Below are 12,407 nucleotides of genomic sequence, written 5' to 3'. Positions count from 1 at the left end.
TGCCCAAAGTCCAACTCCTCCCACCCCACTGACAACCAGTGGGCAAGAGCTTTTTTAGATGGGGGGGGGGTGCCATGAAGAAACAGCAGTGTCAGCTCTGACGGTCATCTTGAAATTAACTGGTCATCAGTGGTCAGATCAGCATCATCTCAATTGTTTTCAGTGCTGTTCATCTTCAGTTCCAGGATTGGATGGTTCCCATATCCTTAAGGCCAATTCTCAGAACTGTGGCAACTATTGTCATGGCTGCAGTCCGGTCATCATGTCCTTAACTTCTTTCACCTGGTAGGGGTTTCAGTCTCTGTAGGACAGCTCATAGGATATGGCTCAGAATACTGTCCATAGACCTTGAGAAGGAACTAAAAGTTCTTGACTTTGCTTAATGACTAAACTAGTATTATTTGGTCTCCTTTGACTGTCTTCCTTTTTGTCTGCATCTTCCCACTTCTCTGACTAAACTTATTCCTTGACTCAAGTTTCCCCACAGACAACAGGCAGGTGGAGGATGAGGTTTGATGGGGGAGGACCATAGGGTCCTGCTCCATTTCAAATTTGTACTCAATAAATATCAGATTAATGACAGAAATGGGAGAGATCTACAGGCTCCAGAGGACCAGGGATCAGATTAGTGGATGAGGATGGAAGACATGGAGCAGGCGGGACTGGGATATGGCTGTCGAGGGATATATTTAAGTCTTGATGCCAGTTTTGCCAGTTCTCATTACTAGAAGCACTAGAAGCATGGAAGCACATTTGGATAACAGGATGTCAGATGCAGATGACACTTCAGAAGGTAAGTCAGGGCCTCCCTGGTGGGTCTGTGGTGAAGAATCCACCTGCCAATGCAGGAGACATGAGTTCAGTCCCTGGTCTGAGAAGATGCCTCATGCTACAGAGCAGCTGAGCCCGTGTGCCACTACTACTGAGCCTGTGCTCTAGACCCCGTGAGCTGCAACTACTGAACCCACGTGCTGCAACTATAGAAGCTCGCATGCCCTACAGCCCGTGTTCTGCAATAAGACAAGCCCTTGAAAGGAGATGCCCAAGCACTGCAACAGAAGGTAGCCCCTGCTCTCTGCAACTACAGAAAAGCCTGTGGAGCAAGGAAGAGACTGCACAAATAGGCAAATAGATAGATGAAATTATTTTTTAAAAAAAGGTAAGTCAGAGGAGAGAGAACTGAAGGAAAGGTATGTGAAGAAGTTGAACACAATTGACAAGGATGGTAGAGACGGCTTAGTAGCTGTCATCTGAGGGCAAACCCAGTCAGAAGCAATGCCAAGTCTGAGTCTGAATTCCAGATCTTCCCTTTGTTAACTCATAATTCCTCTGATCCTTGAGAAATGGGCACTCTGATCCCTCTTGAAAGTGAAGTCGCTCAGTTGTATCTGACTCTTTGCATCCCTGTGGACTGTAGCCCACCAGGCTCCTCCATCCATGGGATTCTCCAGGCAAGAGTACTGGAGTGGGTTGCCATTTCCTTCTCCAGGGAATCTTCCTGACCCAGGGATTGAACCCAACTCTCCAGCATTGCAGGCAGACGCTTTAACCTCTGAGCCACCAGGGAAGCCCTTAGGAGGATGATTATGTCACAGTATATAGGTTCCACCAATAAATCTGGTTGAGATTTCTGGAAATTTTGAAAGCTCATAATTTTATTGAGCATTGAGTAGATTTCAGGGCTTCTGCTAAACTTCAGGTGTGATCTAATTCAGCCACTCAAATTTTTTAAAATGGTAATGGTTAGAGGTCTTGGTTTTACAGATAACCAAACCAGATAACCATTGTTTACAGTAAAGTCTATGCATATTAAGGATTTTTTTTAATCCCTTTAATTGATTTTTTCCACTCCCTTAAAAATCTTTGAATGACATTTAATTATAATATAGTCAAATGTTTCCATCTTTTTTCTTTAATGGTTTGCTCATTTTATATCCAATTTCAAAGTCCATCCCTACTCAGAGGTCATAAAGATATTCCCCAACAATGCCCTCTAATAGATTTAACATTTATTTTTTTTAATTTATTTGACTGCACAAGGTCTTAGTTGTAGCACTCAAGGTCTTCATTGCATCATGTGGTATCTTTAGACGCAGTGTTCAGGCTTCTCTAATGACACAAGAGAGCAGCTTAGCTACTCCGAAAGTGTTGGCCTTGTTACAGAGTCCAAGCTCGCTCTGCTTTGCTGCACGACAGGCAGATAAATCCGAGACGAGGTGCTGAGGCAAGGAAGAGACTTGGTTAGGAAAGCCAGTTGACAGAGAAGATGGCAGACTAATGACTCAAAATAACCATCTTACTGGGGTCTGGATGCCAGATTGTTTTATAGAACAGTGATAGGGGACGGTGAGAAAGTAAGGTAAAAAAAAAAATGGAGAGGGAGAGACAGAGACAGTGAGGACGTAAAGTAAAAGGGGCCATAGTCTTGCAAAACCTCTCCAGGACAACCGGCCTTCAGTGGTAATCTCCTGCAGGCATTCACAGGTGGGCTGGTCAGATCATCTCCCTGTGAGCTAAACAAAGGACTTTAGTTTAACAGTCAGGCTGAAGGGCAGGGTTCTGAGGCTGGCCATTATGTATGATTACAGGTGGTTCGAACAGTAAAGAACCTGCCTGCCAATGCAGGAGACACAAGAGACTTGTGTTCGATCCCTGGATCAGGAATATGCCCTAGAGGAGGGTATGGCAACCTAATCCAGCATTCTTGCCTGGAGAATCTCCATGGACAGAGGAGCCTGGTGGGTTACACCAGTCCATGGGGTCACAAAGAGTCGGACACGACTGTAGCAACTTAGCACGCATGCATAATAACAACAGCAATGAAAAGCAAGTCAAAGAAGCAGTTCCAATATGGAGTCAGAATTGGCTCTTCCTTGCAACAATCTTAGTTTGCCAACCAGGGATCAAATCCATGTCCCCTGCATTGAAAAGCGGATTCTTAACCACTGGACTACTAGGGAAGTTCCAGCGAAGCCTTTTCAAAGACAAGATGAGAGCCAGGTTAGCTTGTGAACAATTCTCTGGTTAATGGTGGGGTAACAGGGCTTCCCAGGTGGCTCAGCAGTAAAGAATCCACTTGCCAATACAGCAGGTGCAGGCTTGATCCCTGGGTTGGGAAGATCCCCTGAAGAAGGAAATGGCAACCCGCTCCAGTATTCTTGCCTGGAAAATCTCCTGAATAGAAGAGCCTGGCAGGCTACAGTCCATGGGATTGCAAAGAGTTGGACCTGACTTAGTGACCAAACAAGAGGGTGATGTCACAGGGATTAACGTTATCCATCCTTAGGCACCAGTAGGTCTGGGGGCTACAGGCTCATGGTCATCAAGTAGTTAAAAACTTCCATTTGTGGGGGGGGGGGGTTCTAGATTCTGTACAACAACTCAGGAAATGTGCATGAGATACTGTTATCTCTGTACTTCAGAAAAGAGCGAATGGAGAAGATACGGGGGACTCTCCTCAGGCAAGCCCCATAGAGCCCTCCTTGGTTGCATTAGCAGTATTTAATACAGTATGCATATATATTTTAACTATTTTATTTTATTGGCTGCACGGTGCGGCATGTGGGATCTTAGTTCCCCAACAAGGCTTTGAACCTGTGGCCCCTGCATCGGAAGTGTGGAGTCTTAACACTGAACCATCAGGGTTAGTCCCTAATATAGTGTATATTTTAACACTCTGTGTCTGTGTGGCTCCACTGAAGTGTGATGTCTATGAAAACAGTATTATTATTATTATTAGACTCTTATTAGAGCAGGTTTAGCTTCACAGAAAAATTGAACAGAGGGACAGAAATCTCTCCCTAACCTCCTGTCCCCACACAGGCATTGCTCCTCCCAGTAGCAACATCCCACACTGAGTGGTACATACATTACCATTGATGAACCTATATCAATAGGTCACAATCATCCAAAATCTATAGGGTTCATTCCATGGGTTTAGGAGAGCAGTGATCTTGTTTTCCCATTTCATTGCTGATGTTCCTAAAAGAATACCTGAACTTGAGAAAAGTTATTAGTAAAAATGGGATGAATGACAAGGATAAAATCACGTACACCGGACTGAGTTGTTCATATTCCCCACTCGCAAAAAAAAAAAAGAATCCAAACTTGGGATTCAAGGGATCCATTATTTAAATGACCCTTTTCTGTGGTGGGGCTTCCCTCGTGGCTCAGTTGGTAAAGAATCCGCCTGCAATGCGGGAGACCTGGGTTTGCTCCCTGGGTTGGGAAGATCCCCTGGGGAAGGGAAAGGCTACCAACTCCAATATTCTGGCCTAGAGAATTCGATGGGCTGTATAGTCCATGGGTCCGCAAAGAGTCGGACATGACTGAGCGACTTTCACTTTCACTTTCCCTGTGGTGGGTATTTGGATAGCAACAGTGACAAAAGATGAGGCTTTAGAGAAACCAGTAGGAAAGTCATTGTCAACTGCAAATTGGTACTTACCAAGAGCATTGACAATGACTGAACATCAAAGGCATTTGCCATCTGCCTCTTCAGAGATTGAACCCAATGCTGCTATAGCTGTTGACCTTCAACAATCCCTGAGGGAGTTCAGGGTGGAGTGAGGCACTCTGTGCTCCAGGAAATCTGGTGGGACAGGTCTTTATATGGTTGGATGTTTTTAGGAACAGATTTTATGATCTCAAGGGCTTCCCTTGTAGCTCAGTTAAAGAATATGATAAAGAATTCCCTTGTAGCTCAGGTAAAGAATCTGCCTGCAGTGCAGGAGACCTGATTTCGATCCCTGGGTTGGGAAGATTCCCCTGGAGAAGGAAATGGCAACCCACTCCAGTATCCTTGCCTGGAAAATCTCATGGACAGAGGAGCCTGGTGGGCTGCAGTCCATGGGGTCCCAGAGGGTTGGGCACGACTGAGTGACTTATACTTACCTTATGATCTCAATCCTTGTATCACCTCCTATCTAGAGAAGCACTAAATCCCTTCGTGGTGACATCAGATCCTCATGACTAACAGGAACCTTTTGTAAAAATGAGTGCTTCATAGCACTGAACTCCCCCTTCACCAAAACCTTATATATTGACTTTCCCTCACTGCTGCTTTGGAGCAGTCTCTCAGAGCCATCTGAGATGCTGCCTCCCAGGCTGCAGTCCTCATTTTGTCTCAAGTAAAACTTAACTCACAACTCTCAAGTTGTGCATCTTTTTTTTTTTTAGTCGACATCATCCACATTGTGTGTGAATATCTGGGCATTTCAGTCACTGGAGAGGCAAGCTTGACCTCTGGGGAGAGGAAGGGGGAAATTCAGGCTTTTGAAAATGAAACTGACTTTAGCATCTCATTCCTGCCTTTCTCTCCTTCCTAGGAAAATACCGCAAGCACTCAAAAAGGAAACGAACCATGTTCACGGAGAATCAGTTGGCATAGTTAAATTTTCTTAAAAAAAAAAAACAACCCATACCCCACCCTTGGCCTCCAGAGAGAAATGGCCTCAAAAATGTAACTACACCCAACAGTCCTGCAGGTCAGAAAACAAGGCCCATTTCCCCAAGCCACCTCGCTTGTTGTTGTTCTTCTTCAGTTGCCAAGTCATGTTGCAACCCTGTGGACTGCAGCCTGCCAGGCTCCCCTGTCCTTCACCATCTCCCAGAGTTTGCTCGATTCATCCTCCTTGAGTCGGTGGTGCTGTCAAATCATCTCATCCTCTGCCGCCCCCTTCTCCTCCTGCCTTCACTCTTTCCCAGCATCAGAGTGTTTTTCAATGAGTTGACTCGTTGCATCCATTGGCCAAAGTATTGGAACTTCAGCTTCAGCATCAGTCCTTCCAATGAATAACCAGGGCTGATTTCTAGGATAATTCCTGAAGCTTGATACCACTGCAATCCCCAAGACTCTGAAGACCCAGAGTACTACCAATACCCTATTACCCTGTCTCCTAACCCCTAGAGCAAGATGGGCAAAGTTTTTGTGTAAAGGACCAGATAATAAACGCTTGTGAGCCATACACTCTCTGCCACAATTGTTAAATTCTGCCTTGATAGCAGCATAGGAGCAGCCATCGAGGTTGTGAAAACAAATAGATGTGTCTGTGTTCTCATATGGGCTTCCCTGGTGACTCAGACGGCAAAGAATCTGCCTGCAATACAGGAGACACCCGTATGATTCCTGGGTCAAGAAGATCCTTTAGGGAAGGAAATGGCAACCACTCCAGCATTCTTGCTTGGAGACTTCCATAGATATTTTGTGCTCCATATGACTTCATGGACACATATTAGAAGTTCATATGATATTCACATGTCATAAATTCTTCTTCTTGTGCTGTTTTTTTTCTCCCAACCATTTCAAAATGTAAACCTCTTAACTTGTGGGCCATACTGAAACAGATGGTAGATCACACAATTACCTTTCAGTGGCTTGTCTTAAACTAATCTCCAAATTCCAGCTGCAGTGTTTGTACCGTTGCCCTTTATTGTTTAGTCATTCAGTCATGTCCGAATTGGACATAACTATAGCCCTCCAGGCTCCTCTGTCCATGGGATTCTCCAGGCAAGAATCCTGGTTGCCATGCCCTCCTACAGGGGATCTTCCCAAATCAGGGATCAAACGCACAGCTCCTGCATTGGCAGGCAGGTTCTTTACCCCTGAGCCACCAAGGAAGCCATGTTTTCTCCCTACCCTTCACCAATACTCTTGTCACAATCTTTTTAGCAGCATTTCCTGAATTCTGCCCGTTGTCTTTATTTCGAGGTCAATGCTTTGTCCTAGATTGTGTAAACACTTTTCTTATCTAACCTAGTGGCCTCCGCAAAGCTCTCCTTACCATCAGTTCATCTCCAGTCAACCTTGGAACAGATCAGTTATCAATGTTGTTGCTTAAAAAGTTTGTTTTGGGGAAAAAAAAATTGTTTAGGGACAGTCCGGTGGTTAAGACTCCACCTTCCACTGCAGGGGGTGTGAATTCCACCCCTGGTCAAGGAACTAAGATCCTGCAGGCTGAGCAGTGCAGCAAAAATATATATATATATAATATATATATATATATTTTAAGGGATTTCCCTGGTGGTCCAGTGCTTAACACTTCACCTTCCAATGCAGAGGGTGCAGGTTCAATCTGGTCAGGGGCCTAATATCCCACATGCCTCAGGCCCAAAAAACCAAAACATAAAACAGAAGAAGAAAGAAAGAAACAGAAAAATAGAAGAAGTATTGTAGCAAATTCAATGAAGACTTTAAATATGGTCCACATCAAAACATTTTTGTAAAAAATTTGTTTGTCACTTAGCCTTTAAGGTCCTTCATAATCTGACTCAAATCCTTTTGTTTTAGAATATAACTTTCAAGTTTACATGTTTTTTTTTTTTAACTTTACATTTTCAAGTACAATTTTCCCGGGCAATTTAAAACAAACCAAAAAACAGAAACAAGTGATGGGTCAGATTTGGCCCAGTGGCGGACCATGTACAGATATCCGTGCTATGGCACCCCCTAGTGATGATCACTTTGCTTTCCCATACCTTGCTCTTTATAGTTTAAGCTATAGTTTTTCCAAATATCATGTAGGGATGACAGAACTGGGCCGTAAATAAGACTGAGCACATAAGAATGGATGCTTTCGAATTGTGGTGCTGGAGAAGACTCTTGAGAGTCACTTGGACATCAAAGAGATCAAACCAGTCAATCTTAAAGGAAAACAACCCTGAATATTCATCAGAAGGACTGATGCTGAAACTGAAGCTCCAATACTTTGGCCACCTGATGCAAAGAGTAGACTCATTGGAAAAGACCCTGATGCTGGGAAAGATTGAGGACAAGAGGAGAAGGGGGTGACAGAGATGGTTGGATGACATCACAGACTAAATGGACACGAGTTTGAGCAAACTCCAGGAGATAGTGCAGGACAGGGGAGCCTGGTGCTGCAATCCATGGGGCCCAAAGAGTGGGACACGATTTAGGGGCTGAACAACAGCAGCAAATATCTTGCTCTGGAGGCTCAGATCCCTGCCTCACTTTCTGTGCCCACAGCCTCATTCCTGCTTCTCCCTGACCATAGCAGGGGTTCCACAAGCCAAGATGTGGAACCAGAGCCTTCCTCAGCTAGAAACATCAATTAAACCATTGAGTAAACTAAAAATGCTTCTGAACTCCTCTCCTAAGGATTGGTTCAAGAATCATAGAGTGAAATTCAAGAAAGCCAAAGATGAGGATTTCCCATCAAAACAGTGAGAAGTTCTACAGCGATTTGCTGAGGTCATGGTCAAGATCGGATCAACCAAGGGGTCTGCACCTCCAAGGTCCTCTCTGGCGCCTCCCCTAAATCCCTAGTTTGAACAGATCCTCTGATACCTTCCTTCCAGCTCAGCACACGGCCTGCCTTGAAGTCTCTCACAGACCATTCTCTGGGCCACAAAATGGTCCATTTTGGCTGCTGGCAAGACCCAAATATATACTGCCTCTATCCCATTGTAGAATCCTGAGCTGTCTCTACAAACCTCAATTCTAATTCTTTGGGCTCTTTTTTTTTTTTTAACCACAAAGCTCTGAGAGAAGCTAGGCCCAGAAAATCACATGTTATGATTTGTCATGATTCCCATCCCAAGCTGGAATCAAGATTGCTGGGAGAAGTCTCAACAACCTCAGATGTGCAGATGACACCACCCTTATGGCAGAAAGCAAAAAGGAACTAAAAACCTCTTGATGAAGGTAAAAGAAGAAAGTGAAAAAGGTGGCTTCAAACTCAAAATTCGAAAAACTAAGATCATGACATCCAGTCCCATCACTTCATGGCAAATAGATGGGGGAAAATGTTCTCATCACAAAAAAAAAATAAACGAGAATTGTGTGATGGGATGGAGATGTTAGCTAATGCCACACAGGAATCATTTTGTCATATATAATTATAACCAATCACCATGCTGTGTACCTTAAACTTATACAATGTTATATGTCAATGACATCTCAATTTATACCTTGATAAAAAATAAATACATAATAGGACTGGTAAAGACAGCTATTTTCTTTTTTTCTTCTTCTTTGTTTTGATTTTCTGTTTTTTTATTTTGCTTCAATGTTGTTCAGCTAATAAGATTTAGTCATGAGACTTCACCTGTGGTCCAGTGGCTAAAATGATGTGCTCCCAACGCAGGGGGCCTGGGTTCAATCCCTGGTCAGGGAACTAGATCCCATATACCACAACCAAGACCCGGCACAACCAAATAAATGGACAAATATTTTTTTAAAATTAGTCGGTGTTGGCTTGTTTTTCTACTTCCTACACTTTGGTCACCTTCCCAATTATTTTATATCTGATGACAACCCAAATATCTCGTCTCCCAACTTTTCTGTTTCTTTTCTCTTTTGTTCTTTTCCCCCCCTTCTCCCTCTACTTTTCTTAAGGCAATGGAAGGGACTTCCCTGATGGTCCATAGGTTAGGACACCCAGCTTCTACGGCAAGGGGCTGAGGCAAGCTGTGGGGCATGCCCCCCTACCCACAAAGACAATGGCAACACCATAAAATCTTCCAAAGAGTTCTCAGGCTCCTGATTCCTTCCTGCTAACCCCTCTTCCTGCACGTTCGGCATTTATGAATACAGTAAAGTGTGATCACCGACTCTGTGGACATGAGTTTGAGTGAACTCCAGGAGTTGGTGATGGACAGGAAGGCCTGGCGTGCCGTGATTCATGGGGTTGCGGAGAGTCGGACACGACTGAGCGACTGAACTGAACTGAACTGAAAGTGTGATCAACAAATCATGTACTTTGACATGAACCTGCAGGATTTTAGACGTGCTCTTGTTGTTCAGTTGCTCAGTCCTGTCCAACTCTCTGCAGTCCCATGGTCTGTAGCCCGCCAGGCTCCTCTGTCTCCACTACCTCCCAGAGTCCTCCCCTATCTCCAAGAGTTTGCTCAAATTCGCGTCCATTGAGTTGGTGATGCAGTCTACTTTGCAGCATGGGTCAGACCTGAGCATGACACTCTTGCAGGTAGACACTGATAGCCCTGCGCACCTGTCTCACAAAGGCATCCTACATTTGTGTGTCTACAGTGCTGAAGTTTTGGGGTTAATTTTTGTTTTTTTGGGCGGGGGCAGTGAAATATAGTTGATGTGCTGAGATTTTGTCACTTCTAATCCACACAGGAGCTTCAGAACAGCGGGTGGGCTTCCCCTCCCCGCTTTCTAGCCCTCTCCTCAATGTGTACTCCCCACCCGCAAGTTCCCTCTTAGTCGTGACCCTGCACTAGAGTTGGCCTAAGAGAATTCCAGTTTCTTTCTCTCATTCTCTTTCCCACCAGAGGCAACCGTTCTAACATGTTTCGTGTTCCGCATTTTACTGCGTATGTTTTTGTGCGTGCATGCTCAGTGGCTCAGTCATGTCTGACTCTCTGCAACCCCGTGGACTGTGACCACCCACCAGTCTCCCCAGACTATGGGGTTTCCCAGGCAAGATTACAGGAGTGGGTTGACATTTCCTTCTCCAATTAATTATACATATACAAACTTTAATATGTAAACATACACACACATGTATACATTCAATGGACATGAATTTGAGCAAACCCTGGGAGATAGTGGAAGACAGAGGAGCCTGGAGGACTACAGCCCATGGAATCACAAAGAGTCAGACAAGACATAGTGACTGAACAACACATACACACGGACAGGCATACCTCACGTTTCTGCCCTTTGAAGATACTGCATTTTTTACAAATTGAAGGTTTGCGGCAACCCCAGGTTATCAGATGGTTGTTAGCTTTTTTTTTTTTTTTTGGCTGTCCTGGGTCTTGTGGCATTCAGGATCTTTGATCTTAGTTGCGACATGTGGGATCTAGTTCCCTGACCAGAGATCAAACCCAGGCCACCTGTACTGGGAGCAGGGAGTCTCAGTCACTGGACCACAAGGGATGTCGCAGCATTTGTTTTTTGGTAATACAATGCTTTTTTAAATTTTTATTTTTATTTATTTATTTGACTGTGCCATGTCTTAGTTGTGGCACGTGGGATCTAGTTCCCTGACCAGGGATCGAACCCGGGCCCGCTGCATTGTGAGTGCAGAGAAAAATTAAGAGTGTACATTGTCCTTTTGGACAGAATGCTTTGCACACTGAACAGACTACACTGTAGTGTAAATGTAACTTTTACACGCCCTGGAAAACTGAAGCTTGTGTGACTTTCCTTATTACCGTGTTCTCTTTATTGTGGCCGTCTAAAACCAAACTAGCAACATCTCTGAGATACGCCTGTATTGGCTCTTCACTTTGGGTCATATCATTTATTTATTTATATTTAAATATATTTATTTTTAGTTGGAAGATAATTGCTTTACGATACTATGTTGGTTTCCACCGTACATCGCCATGAATAAGCCATAGGGACATGTGTGTGCCCTCCCTCTTGAGCCTCTTCCCTCACCTCCCACCCCATCCACCCCTCTAGGCTGTCACAGAGCACTGGGTTTGAGCTCCCTGGGTTATACAGCAACTTCCCGTTAATGATCTGTTTTACACCTGGTAATGGATATGTTTCAATGCTCTTCTCTCAATTCAACCAACCGTCTCTTTCCCCCACTGTGTCCACAAGTCTGCGTCTCAATTGCTACCCTACAAGTATGTTTGTCAAAACCATCTTTCGAGATTCCATACATATGTCTTAATATATGATATTTGTTCTCTTTCTGACTTACTTCACTCTGTATTAAAGGCTCTAAGTTCATCCACCTCATTAGAACTGAGTCAAATGCATTCCCTTTTATGGCTGTGGGTCATATCATTTAATTGGTATAAAAAGGGGACCATTCTTCTGCCCTGGAGAATTGTCAACATGTTAGTTTTGGTTGATTGTGTTTTCAGTGGAACTGTGAATCTATCCCTCATGTCTGCGATGAGCTGTGGTTGATCTAGAGGCTTGGGGACTTTCTGACTCAGCTTTTCATCAGGGCTGTGTTCCGGGCAGTATTCTGTGATGCCTGTTACCGCACACGGGCTAGCACGGGATAGCTGGTTGTCCCCCAGCGGTAAGGGAAGAACAGCAATCGGGTGATGTCAGCCTCCTTCATCAGTTTCACCCGACAGAATCAGTCATATTAATTGTGTCCTAAATCTGAATTCATTAGAACTTGCAAGACAGTGATTTTGCCTAATTTTACTCACCCTCTTCCATCTAGCTTTAAATTCGTTTAATAACTTTGCTACTCACTATCTCGACCTCCGGCCCTCCTTCACTCTACTTCACTTGCTCACTCCCACAAATGTCCCTCCACTTCATTATTACCAACATCTTCAACGTCTATAATCTCAATTCCAAGCATTCTGTTCTGTAGCAACACCTTTTTACTTTGACTTTCCAGTTTCACGTTCCACCTTTTAGTTCCACTCAACTGTAACCATTTATCAACCAACCACTACTTCCCATCCCTTTCACCCACCTCTGCCAATGCAGGAGATTTATT

At 44.2% G+C, this 12,407-nt stretch overlaps 1 protein-coding gene across 1 annotated transcript; it reads left to right on the top strand.

Annotated features, from left to right (window-relative positions):
* The first annotated feature begins 765 nt into the window (after nt 1-765).
* DPRX (divergent-paired related homeobox) lies at nt 766-11,955 on the top strand. The gene is given in 6 exon segments (XM_088830709.1): nt 766-793; nt 5,328-5,413; nt 5,415-5,486; nt 8,117-8,255; nt 8,258-8,470; nt 11,912-11,955. Coding segments are annotated over 6 exon segments (582 nt in total).
* The last annotated feature ends 452 nt before the right edge of the window (nt 11,956-12,407 follow it).

The sequence above is a fragment of the Moschus berezovskii genome, chromosome 22 (genome assembly GCF_049115385.1).
Source record: "Moschus berezovskii isolate FMDL1 chromosome 22, NW_MosBer_1.0, whole genome shotgun sequence".
NCBI classification, from domain to species: Eukaryota; Metazoa; Chordata; class Mammalia; order Artiodactyla; family Moschidae; genus Moschus; species Moschus berezovskii.
This window is presented reverse-complemented; position numbering and strand designations above follow the sequence as displayed.